Source organism: Dendrobium catenatum, unplaced genomic scaffold (genome assembly GCF_001605985.2).
Source record: "Dendrobium catenatum unplaced genomic scaffold, ASM160598v2 fragScaff_scaffold_1639, whole genome shotgun sequence".
NCBI classification, from domain to species: Eukaryota; Viridiplantae; Streptophyta; class Magnoliopsida; order Asparagales; family Orchidaceae; genus Dendrobium; species Dendrobium catenatum.
The window spans coordinates 465,327-483,846 of NW_021320101.1; the positions used below are offsets into that span (position 1 = coordinate 465,327).

An 18,520-nucleotide genomic window follows, 5' to 3' on the forward strand; every position below is an offset into this window, starting at 1 on the left:
ATACATGATGCAAAAGACAACGCAAAATTACTACTGAAGATGACTCATTAAGAAAAAGTTATGATGATTAAGCCGAATAGGCGCATTTTACAAGGCTAAAACTCATGCATTCAAGCAGCGTTTCTATAGCAGGAAAGGTACAGTTTAATAGTCATTATGATGAAAAAAAAAGAAGTAAACTTGAAGAGTTAAAATATGATAGACCATGAACTCACCTCCCATTTCAAGTCTGTATCAAGAGGAATAATTTCTTGTAATGTTTCCCTGTAAGGTATGTATGGAACAAAATGCTGAGGGTAATGTATTATCCTTTGGAGAATCCTAGCAGCTATACCTCTTATTTTGTCCATCTTCTCAACAGCCTGCTTTGCTATGCCTTTTATTAACTCGGTAGCAATTGTTTCATCAAACAAGGTAGATAACTGATTCGATGCCATTAAATTGTCATACTTGCATAGGATGTAGGTGCACCTCTCAAGTGCATCCATGGCAGCATCTCGAACCCAGGAACCCACATCTCCTCTGTTGTCGATTGCATAGTCATCAAGAGCATCAAAAAGGGTCCTCATCACGTCATTCTTGATAAAAGAATGAATAGAATTTTCTTCAGAACTACTATTACTAGAACCCCTGGTTAGTGTTTCGCACACAGAAACAAGCCCTCTTACAGCATTCACACGTGCCTCCGCATCTGGATCATCAGGCTTATTCTGTATTTTGAAAAGGGAATCACTAACCCAGAGATAACAGGATTTACCAAGAGAGAAAAGAAAATTCAACAAGGATACACATGGTACAAATCAGGTTCTCTGAATACCTGAAGCAGACAAGATTTGCATAGTTTTCTCAAGATTTCTCTCCACCGGGTACATAGGAATTCATAAGGTAATATACCAAAACCCAATGCGGCCCCTCTTCTTGCTGCGACATTAGGGTCATCTAGAAGTTCCATGTACTTCGAAATGATCCCATTGGGGACCTTTTCGTCAAAAGAAAGAAGATAACCTTGAACAAAGTGCCTTAGTGCATCAACAGCAGAGCACTGGACATCAAATTCTAATTAATCACAACTAATGTAAAAGCCAACTAATAATGAAGGAAAAAAGATTGGAGAACATAAAATAATGCAACAAGTAATGATGAATAGTATCATTGCTCATAAGTGATTGATATGAACTTCAATAAAGAGGAAAACACCTGTATCTGTGCATTGGGGTGCTTTAAATTGTCAGTCAAAGTATCAAGTAAAATCTTCCTTGTTTTATCATTTAAGGATATTGCTGAACGAGAGATACAATCAATGAACCTAGAGACAGCAGAACGCATTATCTCTCCTCCCTTTCCTCGATAAAGGCGAGCTTTTTCAATAGCAGGAACAATACCTGCTAGCTTTTGCTGCTTTTCTGTTAGGATGAGAAGGCAAAGTTTGCATCAGTAGATGCCATGGCCACGAAAAACAATTTCAATTAAAACTAAACAGATACAGTAAAATCTATAAGTATATTATATATTAATCAAATTTTCATTAAAGAAAAGAGAAAGGACCAAAATAGTCCCCAATTCTTTCGAGGAACTAATTTCACCCTTCAATTCTTTAAAATAAGATTTTTTTTTTTTTTTGTCCTAACATCTAATGTTGAAGTTAATGGTTTTAAATGTAAATGTATTTTGGTCATTTTTTAATTACATATTTATTAAATGTAATTTTCAAGTAAATCCATTTTTTCTGAACAAAGTTATTAAAAGTTTCTTTAATTAAAAAAAAATAGTTTTAATTTAAAAAATTTTAGTCATAATTTATAAAATATGATTGATAAAAATATGTGTGACTAAAATGAAAATAATATCTATTTGCATTTGATTTCTCTAAATCAATAAATATCATATTTGATAAAAATGTGACTAAAATTCTTGAAATTAAAACTAAAATTATTATTATTTTAATTTATTAAAGAAACGTTTAATATTTTTTTTAGAAAAATTAAAATTACTTAAAAATTATATTTAATTAAAAAAGAACCAAAATACCCTTACATTTAACAACATTAACTCCGACATTGGATGTTATGATCAAAAAGGTTTCATTTTAAAAAGTTGAGGCGCCAGATTGATCCCTCAAAAGAGTTGGAGACTATTTTGATCCCTCACAAAAATTTGAGAGACCATTTTGATCATTTTCTCTTAAAGAAAATTACTAAGCATAACAATGCTATTTATGGCAACAAGTCAGAAGCTCTTGGCTAACTGCATACTAACCCGTATGAAAAAAGAAGTTACATTCATGCAGAGCCAAGACTAGTTCTCCAACAGCTAACGTTGCACCATGGCGCGTGCAGAGATCCACAGAGAGAGTCAAGGGAATCAATTTCCCAAGGACAGGTCCCGCAAAATAGTCAGGGTCATATTTTGCAAGAGCAGAAATAGCCTGTGCAGCTAATTCTCTCAGGCTTCTATCCTGAAACATGAATAAACATGAATTTGAAAACTATTATAGGTACCAAAAAAAGCTCTAACCGCAGGGGAATATTTCAGCATCACTAGTAATTTTATTGGCAAATACAAAAAATTTCAGAAAAAATGCAATTAAGAAAATCTGTAAAAATTAGAAAGTTGAATCCCCTTCTAGTTAATGGTTATAATCTAATCATAAGCACACATGCCCCAAGGTAGTGGCATGCAAAGATGCACATAAAATTCAAGAGAAGGCATCGAAGCAGTGCATATTTAGCATATTACACGGGCTAGCTGGAAATAATTGGAATAGTTGCAGGAAAAGGAAACTAAGTGTGAATAAAGGCAATGGTCTGTTCAAAATATACTTCAGCAATTTCAAAGCATAAGAGAAAGAGATGGCTAAAACCATATGAGAATCAGTCCAAGCAAAAACGGATATCCTAATTTCATTATGAGAAAATTTGGTATAAATCATTTGGTTAGCTTGTATATTAATCGTGTGTATCAATATATGGTCAAAGACAAACTATATGAGACCACTGATTATGTGTCACCGATGAGCTAATTAAACGTATGCAGGGTTAACATAATTGTGGAACCATTAAACAATGCAGAAAAAACAGAAAAACTAATGGAATAAAGTATAGTCAACCTTCAAGTCTAGTTATTGCTCAAAATAGAAGCACAAAGGAACCTGACTCATGTCTAAAGAGCATAAAACAAAAAACTAGAGGGAAGTGACACCCAATCAGACAATCTTTAAAGAACAAATGCAAATTGGCATCTGACATATCTTGGAACAGAACTCCATATCCCAAAACTAAGAAAATATCCTGTTCATGTGTTTTGTTTGTTGTCTCTTTTGTTTTAACCCAAAAATTCAAACTCTTTAGTATTCATCAGATTCTTTCAAAATTTACAATGAGGGAACTTGTAGACTTGAGTGTTCTTTCAGTGGATGTTTTTCTTCAATTTAAGGAATGACAGAACACTGACTATAGTATTGAACTTAATGCAAGGAATGGGAGTAGAATGATACAAATTACAATTAAAAATAAGACGATAATCTACAAAAGAAATATATAGAGAAATTCTTTAATTAAATTAATATTTTAAATTCATAATGTACCTAAAAGTTTTAGAATGATTTTAATATGCTAAGAAACTTTTCAAACCACCACAGCCGATTGAAAGCAAGAAGATAAAGCTTTTGCTTTTGAGAACAACTAGTATGAGTGTTTAGCTGTATGTTTCATTTATATGGTAACTCGAGACAAGAATTAAGAAAAATACCCAATGTGATATTTTGTAGCTTAGCAACTCTTCAACAAAAGGACATAGATATTCCTCATATTTTGCAATGCTGACAGCAATATTAAGGTAAGAATTTGTTCGGGAAGCAAGAGAAAAATAGTCTGCTGAGCTGACAATGTCTATGCCATGAGGAAAGTCTCCCTGTCTCCCAATATTTTCTTGGAAAGCAGCTGAAGCTGCTCTTCTACAGTTAACCTAAGATCCATTGTAAAGGAAAATTAGCTATATATGCTTGTAAACAAGCATATGATAAGAACTGAAAGAATAATGCTCGAGCATTCAATAAGAGAAAAACACAACTCCTGCTGATGACATGGGAAAAAATACTCACCTCTCGGTCATAGCAAGCAACTGTTAGAAGATGTGGGGCAAGCTGCTCTAGAATACCCTTCATATCTGAGTAGTTGTATGCCCGACCAAATGCCCAGCAAACATATGCAGCAGCATCACGTACGTGTGAACCAATGCTGTGTGGGCCTCTTCTGATATCATAATGCAATGCCTGAAGAGAAGTATCTATTTATCAAGTTGAGAATTGAAAAACATACAGATGTCCGATTTTCATTTATGAAAGAAATATGATATGCTTGTAAGTTGTTAAAAGAATAAGAAAAACAAGTGAATTTCAAAAAACACGCATTCATGATTGCAATCAATATAAAAAATCTTATCATGTTTTGATGCAAGTCATTAAAGTTGCTGGCACAAAATAACAAATGAGGGGAGGATAAGTACACCCAAAGACTGAAACCACAACATGAACGGAACCATGAATTAAAAGAGGTCTCCAATACAGTACATTGAGGGGCTGTAGTCAATTTTCGAACAAAAGTGCAGGCTTCACGCACCATTTCTTAGTTTTGGCAGAAGCCTTCCAGTTCATGTGAAGCTGGGTTTGTTAATGTTCTTTCCCCATATTTTGAACAACTTGTACCCCACCCTCACAATCATATAAATATGTTGCGTGTTTTTTACCAATCAACATTCACGCTATAGTGTTGCCCGAGAAATAGATATTAATCAGTATATCTACAGAGCATATAGTATATATCCCCCTTGTACAGTGGATAAACTAGCATTGCTTAAAGATGCAAGGTATTTAGACGTTAAGTTTCACCAAATGCATAGCTCATACGACCATACTTAATAAATCTGACGTTCATCAGGTATATCACTTCAATGTTGCTAGCATGGATGCATTTCGTATTTACTGTTGCATGTAGATCGTGCATATATACTCAGAGAACATGAACATGTGCACATGGGATGAGTCAGTGTCACAAAGCACCAAGTTTATGCTACATGGAAGTGAATTAGTAAAACATTAAAATAAATAATAGGTTTTCCATGTGTTACAAAATAATAAAAAGCCATCCTATAAATGTGATATACCAAATCCCCTCAGTTCAATTTGAGCATCTATTGCAAGCATCTTCATGACCAATACAAAAAATGTGTAATTAAAAATGATCATTAATATAATTCTATTGTGATCGGGAGCTCATTGATTGCTCCACAACTATTTCTATTATTGGTATTACAAAATAATGGAATTATCTTATATATAAAATAATAACTTTAACATATCTTTTCTAGATTCATTCCTCTTCAATAACAACAAATCAATTTCGTGATACTTTATTATAGTAAGAGTCAATGTTTAAAATTGCGTATTCGGGTATTGGGGGGTTTTTCATTCGTGAGGCGAGGCGTAAGCCTCAAGGCGTTTTAAGGCGTAAGCCTCAAAATCAAAAGATTGCGTAAACATAAAATGATACATTTTTTATATACTAATGAGTGAATAATATAAAACATAAAAAAAGCGTAAGATATGAAGTGAAATCAAAATATCTCAATAATAAGACAACATGAAATATAGTTCAACTCAAAATTCTATCTTCCCCAAATCCTAGTATTCTTTTCATTAACATATAATTCGAATTTCCAAAAACAAATAGCAATGACATATCACATAAGAACTCATAAGTCATCAACACTGTCATCACTAAGAGGTTTTTCATTTGAATAATCATTATGATGAATTGCTCTCTCCCCTTCCTCCTCTCCTATAGAATCCATTGTTGGGCAGTTACTTCAAGATTTATGTAAGTTTTAATATACATAACATGAGGCGTAAGCCTCATGCCAGTGAGGCGAGGCGGGCCTCAAGACAGGCCTCAACCAAGTTGAGGCGCAAGCCTCATTAAAAAAACTCAAGGCGTAAGAATCGAGACGTTTTTTATTGGAATTGCGCAAAGGCGAGCCTCATATTGCGCAATTTTGGAAGTGGAGAAATCAGCTTGGGAGGTGAAAAGGTGGAGTTGGTTGCTTGGAAAAGAGAGAGGATAGATGTGGTTTGCTTGGGAAGGGAAGTATTTGGCTTGCGAAAAGGAAAAGTTAAAGTGGTTGCTTTGGGAAGAGAGAGAATTTAATGTAGCTTGCTTGGGAAGGGAAGTATTTGGCTTGGGAAAAAGAAAAGTTAAAATGGTTGTTTTGGGAAAAGAGAGAATTAAATATAGCTTGCATGGGAAGGGAAATAGTTGGCTTGAGAAAAAAAAAAGTTAAAGTGGTTGCTTTGGGAAAAGAGAAAAGTTAAAGTTGTTATGGGTTCCCAAAGATCACAACTAATTGAGACAAATGCTCAATTATTGTGAATTAATTACAAGATCGGGAAGCCCAAGGGTCTAGGGTGTTGGGGAGAAAGTGAAGGCGGGTAGAATTAAAGGAAGAGAGGAGGTGGTGGGTTGAGGGCAGTAGGTTGTTGCAGCGGTGGGGATTATTGGACGGCTAGGGAAGGAGAAGAAGAGATAGAGAGGGAGATGATATCAACCAAGAGCTCACAAGCTGTTGGGTATTTCTTTGCCTTTCTCCAAAGGACTTCACACACAAACTCAACTTACCAAGAGAAGAGGAAACATATAACAAAAAATTTTATCAAATATTCATCATCTTTACAAGAAAACAATGGGCCATATATATAGGCACCAATAACATGAAAGAAACAAAAGACTAGAAGGCCCTTGGCCAAACAACACAAAAGCTCCCTCAAGTGAGGGTAAAACTGTAATAAAATAAATAACATCACATAAGTCTCCTACAACACATGAAAAATAAAAAAAATATAAAGACTCAATCAAGACCGTAGATCTCCGGCCTCTATGGTGATAAACCCTCCAAGCTCGATGTCCACGTCATTATAACTATTTCACATAATTATATCCCCTTTATTCTTGAAAATTAGTACAACCATGTTTCCTCTCTAATCATTTGACATCCTCTTAATCTCAAGAATCTCATTAAAAATATTCTCAAGAGTCTAAACTTTACTGTATGCATCGTATTCAAAGATAACTTGAATTTACTTCTTTGAATTAATCACAATATACTTGAAAATTCCCATTACTTTTTTCTTCTATATCCTTTAGGCTTTCATTTGGCAATTTCACAAAATAGCAATCATAATATATTTTAAGTATATTCATATTTAAATAAAATCTTATTTCATATTAATCCTTAAAATACACAATCTGATCAAAGTGTTAGATCCCCTTTCTCTTGCAGAAAACAAACATATAATTGTAATGCTCAACCAATACATCAAACAAAAATTTAGTTCAGTATCTAAATCCTTAAACATTATAGAAGATAATATCTAGTATCAATTGCCCAAATGCTCAGCCCACAATAGTTGAACCTCAATACCTCATTTAGGAGGACAGGAGATTACATGTACGTACATTAAAAAAGAAACTCACCTTTATTATTAAAGGTACTACTTTAGGAAAGCTAGCCGGCAGCAATAAACCTCTTCGAGCAAATTCTGCTAAAGCCAAGCAACCTCCATGCCATGATCCATCTCCCTTCAAAAGTCAAATTAATTTCAAAACAGATTATTGCTTTTCATTAAATTGAGAAGTGACAAATTAAATTAGAAGAGAAGCCATGGTTAGGCACTTTTATAAGAAAGATTAATATTTCCCTGGTTCTGGCATACCTCGCCAGGAGAAAATAGCTCTAATATAGAAGACAACACTTCCTCCGCAAGGGAAGACGTTAAGCATGCAGTAATTCGACCAATACCTTTTGCAGCAGACCATCTCACAACTGTGTCCTGCATGATTTAATTAACTTTTAGATGCCTATCAGCATGCTTCAAATCCAAAGTTACATCTGTGCCTGCAAACACTTTATCCTCATGTAACCAGCAAGAAACATATATGCAACTCCCTGATGCAGGGCATGTTAATGTCTAGGATTTTCATAATTCAAATCAATACAAAATGCTAAGATGAAAAATAAACGTCAAAAATGAATTATATATATATATATATAATTTTCAAGAGAATGCAAATTAATTAATGTGAAACAGATGCAAATTATCATGAAAACCTGGAGCTACTCCAACCTTTTCACATATATGCTCGTTCCGCATTCTATCTCTAAGTGTAAAGCCACTCATCCACCTGAGTATTCTCATCTCTGCAACACTTAATTTTAAGCTCCACTTTTAATGGCCAACATTCTGCACTATAAAACATTATAGGTATCACCACCATCTTATATAATTTACCACAAGTTTGAGGGGTACTTTTCTATCACACAACAGGCTTGATGCATTTCTTTACTTCAACCATCCAACTTAAACTCTACTAATAATATCTCAATCTATATCACCATCACTTTGAACAATAGACTCGATATACCTAAACAGTGTAACAATCCCCCACTAGATCTATTACGACTAAAATCACACACCATGTATTTGGTTTTATTAGATCTACTCAAACAAAAAACTTGTAGACTCTAAGGTTGACCTCAAAAATTCAAGTTTTCTTTCAACTCCCTCTCTAGTCTTATCAACAAGAAGAATATCATAAGCAACAAGCATACACCAGGATACATCCTGATAGAAAACATTTGCCAATCTCCAAATTACCTTGGCTGAATTTAAATTTCAACAAAGTGTGAAACTCAAAAGTGGAAGAATTTGATGAAAACACAAGTGGGAAAACAATTAAATTAATAATAGTAGGTAAAAAGCACACAAAATACAATGGATCTTCAATCGGAGAGGAAGATCCATCTCTCTCAACTCTCTAGACGTCACTAGAGCACAAAACAGCGAAGACAATCATAATTCAGCAAAATGCTCCATACCCTAACCACAGGAAAACATACTACTTAAAGCATGCAATCCAAAAAGAAATCTCTAAACAGCCCCTACTTTGAATTTTCCCCCCTAACCCCCCCAGGGGAGTTGCTGGAACCCACGGTTCGATGGCAACACTCTTGTAGACATGAGCCGGTCCAATGACCGGTCTAACAATACCTGCCTCTTAAAGACCCACATTGTCCTTAAGGTGAAAAGATGAAAACTAATGCTTCACTCTCTCATATGGTTCCTATGTAGCATCATAGTCTGGTAGGTTCCTCCATTTGATCAGCAGCACTTCCTTGATCCCTCCTTCGCCCTGTCATATCTCATTCAACTCCAGTGGTTCTAATACTACCTCCAGATCATCCGCTAATGTCGTTGAAAACTCCAAACTAGTTGTATAATCACCAATAGCTCTCCTCAATTAGGAGACGTGGAATACTGTGTGTATGGTAGCAGTCAGGGGTAGCCTCAATCGGTAAGCTATAGCTCTGACTCTCTCCACTATCTTGTAAGGGCCAAAGTACCTTGGTGCCAGCTTTTCATTTCTTCTGCTTGCTACCATCCTCTGTCTGTAAGGACGAAGCTTCAAATATATCATCTCTCCTATCTCAAACTGGATGACCTTCCTATGCTCATCAGATTGTTTTTCCATGATCTATTGAGCCCTCAGTAGATATTTTTAATTCTTCCAACACCTTATCTTGCTCCTCCAAGAATTGTTCCACAGAAGAAACCAGAGTGCTACTCTGCCCAAAATGCACCATGATAGGTGGATCCCTCTCATATAACACCTTAAAGGGAGTCATCTGCAAAGCCCAATGATGAGAAGTGTTGTAATAGTACTCCGCCCAGGTAGCCACTTGGCCAAAGTCGATGGGTCTCTGAAACAAAGCATCGTAGGCAAGTCTCCAAAGTCATGTTAACCACCTCCGTCTACCTATCTGTCTGAGGGCAGTAAGTGGTGCTCCTCTTTTTTACTATCCCCTGCAGCCTGAACAATTCTCTCCAAAAGTGACTGAGGAATACTTTATCTCAGTCGGACACTATAGACTATGGTATCCCGTGCAATCTGACCACCTCTTTGATGAATGTCGCTGGCTCGCTGCCATTGTCACTACTATGTAGGGATATTGTAGGGGGATGAAATGAGCATACTTGCTCAACCTGTCAACTACCATCAGAATCACTATAAACCCCTTAGATTGGGGTAACCCGTCTATGAAGTTCATGGTAACTTCCTCCCATACCCTGTCTGGTAGAGCTAGGGGTTGGAGTAACCCTCTCAAAGCCATGGTCATATACTTATTCTACTGTCATGCCTCACATCTAGCTACCATCTCTTCCACTTCCTTGTGCATCCATTTCTAATATAACTCTGATGTCAATCTGTTGTATGTCTTCTGCACACCAAAATGACCCCCACAACACTTGCATGGAACTCCTGTAACATGCGTGGAATATGAATCAAAGTCCGAGGCAACACAAATTTCCTTTGGTATAGCAGTCTTTCCCCCTCTAGGGAATAAGCAAGGTGGCTATTCTTATCCTTCAACAGATCTGCTATAATCCTTCTTAACTCCTCATCCTACACACTCTCTTCTTTAATAGCCCCTCAATCCATCATCAGTGACATCAATATGGCTAACTATGGAGCTGTCCCAAGTATCTGGATAAGGCATCAGTCGCCTTGTTCTCTAACCCTAGCCTATACTTGATATCAAAGTCATAGTCAAACAGATTTGACATCCACCTCTGATGCTCTTCGGTCACCATCATTTGCTCTAACAGAAACTTCAAGCTCCTCTGGTCTGTTCTGACAATGAAATGTCGACCTAATAAATAGGGCCGCCCTTTATGAATAGCCAAAATAATTGCCATCAACTCTCTCTACTAGAATGGCTTTAATCTAGCTCTAGCTGTCAACACCTGGCCATGGTCTTATAATTTTGCATGAGCACTTCCTCCAACCCACATCTTGAAGCGTCAGCCTCTACCACAAAGATCTGTCTGAAACTTGGTAGGGCCAACTCAGGTACCATGATCATGGCTTTTTTCAATCTCTCAAAGGCCTGGGCAGCCACCTCCCCACAAAAAACTATCATTCTTTAGCTGTTCTGTCAAAGTCTAGGTTATGGTGTTGTATCCCCTTACAAATCTTCTATAGTACCCAGTCAACCCTAGGAAACCCCTCAACCCTCTCAGAGTCCTAAATAGAGGTCATTTCAGCATTGCATCAATCTTGGTCTGATCAATAGTCACACCCTCCTAGGATATCATGAGCCACAAGTACTCTACACTGGTTTGTGCAAAACAATATTTCTTCAAGTTGGCCCTCATCTGCTACTCTTGTAAAACTCTTAAGACCACCCTTAAGTGCTCCAAATGCTCCTCCTTGGACCTACTGTATACTAGAATGTTGTCAAAGAAGACCTATACAAACTTCCGGAGGTATGGTCGGAATACTATGTTCATCAACAACTGGAAAATAGTATGGGTGTTTGTGAGGCTGAACGGCATCACTAATAACTCTTAATGCCCTTATGTGTCCTGAAAGCAATATTTGAGACATCACTACAATAAAATCACTAATTATCGGTGGTATTACTGACGATCAAAGAACCGCCGGAATTAGCGACAATTAAACTGGCCGTGTGACCGTCGGTTTTAACCGGCAGTTTCTAATAATAAACCGTCGGACATTCCGGCAGTAAAATGACCGCCGGATATGCTGCCGATTTTTTGTTTGGGCGTCGCATATTACCGGCGGTTTAGCCACCAGTGTTAAGTGATTTTTTTCCCACGGTCTAAACCGCCGGAAAATCGCCAAAAATTAACCTAAAATTGGTCATTCAGCCCTTCCTCCTCATTTCTTCGCGTTCTGTTTTTCGTCCAAGCTGCTCTCGCCCTCACCTCCGACTGCGTCCGTAGGACTCCGGCCACCAACGCCCCAACTCTGGCCGCCGACGCCCCAACTCCGGCCGCCGACGCCCTCACTCCGACCGTCGACGCCCTCACTCCGGCCGCCGACGCTCTCATTCTTCCTATCGATGTCCTTACTCTGCCGGCATGCCCTCACTCTGGCCTGTGAACGCCCCGAGCCGAAGGTGATATCCGTGTTTTTACTTTTTTTTCTTTAGTAATGGATGTTCTCACTTGACAATTGAAAGAGAATATGTATGCAATAGGTATTACTTGTTTTCAAGCATTAGATGGTTTGATAAAGAGAATATGTATGAAAAGACCGTATGAAGAACTTGTTTTTGATGTAGCAGGTCTTAATTTAAGGGCTAGTGTGGAAGAGCCACCAAATGCAGAAACCAAAAAATTTATTTGAGTTACTACATGCAGCTCAAAAATCAATTTAAATTGATTCCAAAACTCATTCAAAATTATCGATTGTTGTGAGGATGCTAAGTATCAAAATTGAAAATTAGAAGAAGAAGAGCAAGAGCCAACACCTGAATCACAAGGCAGCGAGGACACGGATGATGATTAGTGTTGTTATTTGTTTGATGAACTTTTTGATGTATTTTGAGCATCTGACTGTAGATTTTATATATTATGTTTGATTCTCGAACATATGTATTTTTCTTTGTTTAAAGAATTGTTTCCACTTATTGTGGATTGTGCAAATATAATTTGTTGAATTTGTTTTGTTATTTCATATGCAATGTTATGTTAATTTTGAATTCCATTTATGTGGGTGAGTATAGTGATTATTCAAATGTTATGTATATTTTGAATTCCATTTAAGTCAGGATACCATCAGAACTTGTTTTATAGTTGCCCTTAAATTTTCTGTTTTATATATGTTCTGAATTTTGTATAGGTATTGTGAAAATTGGTTTAAATAAAGGGGGGGCTGAAAATTTTTTTTTTAAATGCTACGGGTTTCCGGCGGCTAAACTTCGATACCGGACGATTTACAAAAGTCGTCGATGTTTTAATCTAGCTGCCGGTAATTACCGACGGTTAACCGGCAGCTATGCCACCGACTAATCCGGCGATTTAATACAGGTCGGTACACCGCCAGTAATTAACTGGCGGTCGCCGGCATTTTGACCACTAGAAATTACCGGCTGTTTTAGCCGTCGGAAAACTCAGCCGCCGAAAAATGGAGGCCGTTGCAATTTGTTTCCTATGCGCTTTATATCGGCGGATCATGAACAGCCGGAAAACCGCCGGTAATTTTTAAAACAGCCGCAAAAACCATATAAAGCGCAGTAAAGTGTCACCAGTATGTGGTGATTTTCCTATAGTGCATCCTCCTCCCTTATCGTGATATGATGGTATCCTGACTTCAGCTCCATCTTGGTGAACACCACAGCTCCACACAGCTCATCCAATAGCTCATCGATCACCAGTATGGGGAACTAGTCCAATATAGTCTCCTTATTCAAGGCCCGATAATCAACACAAAACCTCTAGCTCTCATCCTTCTTGTCCAACAAATATTGTGCTAGAAAAAAGACTCACATTAGACCTAATGATCCCCACCTCCAATATCTACCGGATCAGCTTCTCAATCTCACCCTTCTGAATCTGAGGGAAGTGATAAGGTCAAACACTAATTGTTGACATCCCCACCCTTAGGATGATGGCATGCTCATGCTCCCTCGGTGGGGATAAGCCCTGAGATGGCTGAAAAATCTCACTAAACTGTTGTATGAGTAGTACTAAAAAAAGAGCCCCCACCCCCTTCCTCTAATATGATCCCTTCTAAGTTTTGCAATTCCACCAAATATCCTCCCCGCACCCCCTGTATGGTCCTTACCATGATTTTGAGAGACACCATGGCTTTGGAACCCTGAATCTCCCTGGATCACCACTCTTCTTCCTTCCACCACTAGTTCCATCATCAGTGCTCTCCAATTAACCTTGGTATTGCCCAAGGTCTGCAACTACTTCATCCCCAAGATGATATCAGTGTTTCCTAACTCCAATAGGAGAATCTCCTCCCTCACCTATACCCCCGTACAGTCAGCACAACTCCCCTACACACTCCTATACCCATCTCCACCTTCCCAGTGCCCATCATCACCAAATAGTCCCCCGGTGTCCACTAATTTCACCCCTACTTGGTCAACGACCTGATTGGAGATAAAATTGTGAGTATCCTCACTGTCGATTAGCATCACCGTCTCTCTATCTACTATTTCTCATTTCACTTTCATTGTGTGATTCAGGGTGAACCCCACCACTAACTTTAAGGAGACTTCAGTCATGTCAAGATGCAACTCTTCCTTCGCTTCTACCATTGTCTCACTCTCAACTCCCTCCTCAGCTTCCTCGTCATCATAGACGGTAAGAACCTGAAGAATTCGGTCCTTGCACCTGTGCCCCGGCATGTACCTCTCATCACATCTGAAGCATAATCCCTTCACCCGTTTCTTTTGCAACTCCTCAGCAAGTTTCTTTAAATTTCTCTCAAATCTCCCTCCTGCACGCTTCTCCTTTAGGGCCTCACGAAGGCTTCCTGGTGTTGGGCCCTTGGGAGCTAAGAACATGGTGGTCATCCTAAATGAGCCTCCTGAACTGCTGCCTCTGGCCTCCCTTTCCAGGTGTTCATTGTCCTTCAATAATTGTGCTAGCTCCATAACCTCTCCCAAGTGACAAGACCTCATCACTCTAACCGCTTCCCAGATCTCCAATTTGAGTTCCTTCATGAAGTTCCCCTCTAACACCGTCTCGGAAAGGCGATCGAGTTGACCAGCATTACTTGAACCTCTCACGGTACTCTACAACAGAGCCATCATGTGTCACAACAAAAAACCACTCGTAGAAGTTTCCTCCCCTATTGGTTCGAAAATGTTCCAACAAGTAATCTTTGACCTACCTCCAGCTCTGTATGGGTCGTCGCAATCCCTCCATTGCTGTCATCAGTCTCTCCTCCTCTGTCAAGCCGTTGACGATGAAATACCTCTCCACCTTGTAGATCCACCCGTGTGCATCATCTCCCTCAAAGATAGGCATATTCAGCTTCCTCACCCTCGGATCTCCCTCATTCCCCCTATTCCTCCATAATTTCCCCTTCCCCGCATGGGTGATTCTCCCCGATCCTCCCTTCCACATTCATACCCAAACCCACCATCAATTTCCCCCCTCCTTACAAAACCATCCCCCACTTGATCATACTCCTCATACTCACGTTTTTCCCAATACCTTCTACTCATCTCCTCCCTTTGAATAAGCTCGATAGTAGGTCTTCTTTCTTCTCCCTCCAATATCTCCACATTCTAGTCATCCCTCCTACTGTCGAAATTGATATTCCCCCCCTACCATTACTTTTTCCTTTGATGTCGCCTTTAAGTTGTGAAAATCTAACACCCTCTTCACTATCTCTTCTAAGTTGGAGAACTTATCCTCGATGGAGCAGATTTTGTCTTCCACCGTTGCTTTGATTTGACTCATCTCTCCTCCAAGATGCGGTCATCCCTCTCAAGGATTGGGTGGCAATAAGGGAGGAGTTCCGCCTCTCATAGACATGAGCTGGTCCAGTGAGGATCGGATGGACCAATCCAATGACCGGTCTAACACCCTCTCTAGCAAATGTCTAGTAAGAACATCCATGATTCAAACAAAAAGAAATCTTAAAGCTGATCCTTGATGTAGTACAACTGAAATAGGAAAATACTTGGTCAAGCCACCATGTGTTTGAACACAAGTAACTGCTCCTGCATACGTCTCCCTAAAGATTTGAATATAATCATTATTAACTCATTTCTTTTCTAGAACTCTCTAGAGCACTTCTCTTAGAACTTTATCATATGCTTTAACTAAATAAATAAATATCATAAATAAATCATCATTAGTCTCCCGTAAACTTCTCCATCAAACCTCTCAATAAATGTATAACTTCCATAGTAGACCTACTCGACATGAATCCAAATTGATTTTGAGAAACATTAGTATCACATCGTAACATATGCTAAATTATTCTCTCCCATAATTTTAATGTATGATGCATTAACTTAAATCATTTATAATTCACATGCTCTTGTGCATCATCTTTATTCTTAAAAGTAGAACTAACATACTCTTTTTCACTAATCTAGAAAGTAGAATCTTTTCAGTCTTCAAAGTAACATAAAAAAAATTTAGAAAACCGAAAAATTCCTTCATCTCCTAAGCATCTCCACACCTCTATTGAAATATCATTAGCTCCAACTACTTTTCGACACTTTATTTTCTTTAAAACCTCTCTAATTTTGATTTTACCAATACGCCGATAAAAACAAAATCTCAATTTTCATTTAAGTGCTAAGGTCATTAAAGTCAATTGTATTCTCACAATCTTCATTGAAAAGCTTATCAAAATATCTCATCTACCTTTGTTGAATATCTTCTTTTAATAAAAGCACTTATTTTATCTTCATCCTTAATGCACTTCACTTGAACTAAATCCTTACTTCTATCTCTTTGTTTGGCTAACTTATACATACATCTTTCGACCTTCTTAGTATCTAATTTATTATATAAATGATTAAAAGCTATATTATTTGCATCTTCTATTACTTTCTTAGTCTCCTTACGAGCTCCTCTATATATTTGTTAATGTCTTGAGTTTTTACATCTAAATAATATAACAAAACTTCTTATTTTTATCTTTTCTTGTATATTCTGATTCCACCAACTATTTTTATTATTATAAATTTTTCCTATTGATACCTCAAGCACATACTTTGTAATATTTTTAACATCACTAGTTATTTTTACCACATAACATTAGCTTCCCCATGCACAATCAAAATCTTGAGATCTTGAATTTTATTCTCAAAGATATTTTTATTAGCATTCTTTAAATGCCCTCATCTAATCTTAGGAGAAAATTTTATATTGACTTTCATATTTCACCTCTTCATCTTAAAGTCTAAAACTAATAAGCGATATCGGATACATAAACTTTCACTTGAAATTACTTTACAATCTATATAAAGTAATGAATCATAATCAACAGACTAAACATCCATCACAACGGTAGAAAACTGAGATAATATATTAAAAGTTTTCCACATAACCGTACCGAATCTTTCAAACCTGAGAGTAGCAGTTCAATTATCTCTTCTACAATTTCTGGAACATCAATATTGTCCTCTTCAAGAATTTCTGCACTTGATATTTCATTGACATGGACAACTTGTTGATCATTGCTACAGGGATAAATTATTTCTGTGGCATTCAACAGAATATTTTTCCCCAGTGCACTAATCCTTGCCTGCACAAGAAGCAAGCACTTTACTGAAATTAGTCTTCCAAACCATGTTCAAGAGAACTTTTTCAACGTATGCTCAGAAAAAATGAAAATGAGCCTGAGCTCCATAAAAGATGCAATATACAACCAAAATATAGTATGAGGCTATTGTGAAGATTTAAAATGTGGTGCATCCATCAAAACATCAACTTAAGATAAAATACTACTACTTATCCATGATATCTAAATCACAATCAGGTGACATCTAAGAACATGCAAAACTGTAAAGATGGAATATATTCAAAATTAAAATGGAAGGAAAAGTGCAAACAAGCACAAAGAGCCAAAAAAATGAACCAATAAAAAAAATTGCACCATATAACGCCATGATGTAGAACGATGGGGTAAACATATAAGCCCAATACGTTGTGATAACTTGACAATATACTTCCGAAGCAAAGAGTTTCGAGCAGCCACAGAAGTCTTCATTAAGTGGGAAATGTTGGCCCAGGTTTTATCAACTGCATCAATAAGAATTTTCCGCTCACCAACCTGCATGAGGCCCAAGAAAGCAAGAGCGTTTTGAATTAGAAACTAGAATTAAAAATTAAATACAATATTTGGATGTTTGTTTGCAATCTGAATATAGCATAATGTTCAATAAAAATTCAGTTTCCACACAAAACTAAAGGAAATTGATTATTTATTTTGACTGCCTACATAAAACCATTGAGTAAATCCACTCCAACTGCCTTCTTACTCTAAAATACAAGAACATAAAAGGAAAAAGTAAATTTGATGAAATCTTCATGTTGATTCTCATAAAAGGAAAAAGTAAATTTGATGAAAATCCTATTTGTTTATTTTTATTTGTTTTTTTTTTCTTTTTTTGTTGTTGTTGTCGTCGTCTCTATAATTAAAAATATGTCTGTAATGATGGCCGAGAGGATTGAATTTAGTATTTTAAATTTAAGTTAGTTCCTACGTTTTAAAATGGTTTCAGCTTTTTTTTTTTTTTCATGGTAGATTATTCTCATATGTGAATGCAGTATTTTTAGAAGAGTTTTTAGCTTTCTGGATTTATTGCCTTGACACCATGGTTGTTGGTTTCATTCTGGATGTTATGCATGGGGTGGTGTAAATTTGCCATATCTGGATTTCGGCTTTGAGGTTGCGGCTGCTAGATTTTCCTTTAGCTTTTTTTTTTCCATGGTAACATTGTCGTTGCCAGGTCCCAAGTCCTGGATGAGAAAAATGGAGGATTGCGTTAGGTAGTCGACAGCCAGCGTAAAACTTGTCGAACAATAATGACATTAATCCTTTAAGAAATTGTGTTAATGCTAGGGCGTCCCCTGGAAGCGACGCGCTGTATGGCCTGAATACAGTGACAAATGTGCAAGGGC

The 18,520-nt window shown here is 37.3% G+C and overlaps 1 protein-coding gene across 7 annotated transcripts in view; it reads right to left on the bottom strand.

The window, feature by feature from the left end:
- The window catches only part of LOC110110580 (tubulin-folding cofactor D), a 63,988-nt gene that overhangs the window by 21,381 nt on the left and 24,087 nt on the right, over positions 1-18,520 (bottom strand). For 6 of the 7 annotated variants that reach the window (XM_020842130.2, XM_020842128.2, XM_020842133.2 and 3 more), the window contains 10 exons: positions 17,493-17,669; positions 16,950-17,141; positions 7,763-7,879; positions 7,524-7,628; positions 4,100-4,270; positions 3,748-3,963; positions 2,257-2,455; positions 1,198-1,403; positions 818-1,042; positions 216-710 (listed from right to left, as the gene is read on the bottom strand). In XM_020842130.2, coding sequence (XP_020697789.1) covers positions 216-710; positions 818-1,042; positions 1,198-1,403; positions 2,257-2,455; positions 3,748-3,963; positions 4,100-4,270; positions 7,524-7,628; positions 7,763-7,879; positions 16,950-17,141; positions 17,493-17,669 — 2,103 coding nt within the window. The remainder of the gene's footprint in view (positions 1-215; positions 711-817; positions 1,043-1,197; positions 1,404-2,256; positions 2,456-3,747; positions 3,964-4,099; positions 4,271-7,523; positions 7,629-7,762; positions 7,880-16,949; positions 17,142-17,492; positions 17,670-18,520) is intronic. The other variant, XM_028701155.1, reaches the window with a different exon arrangement.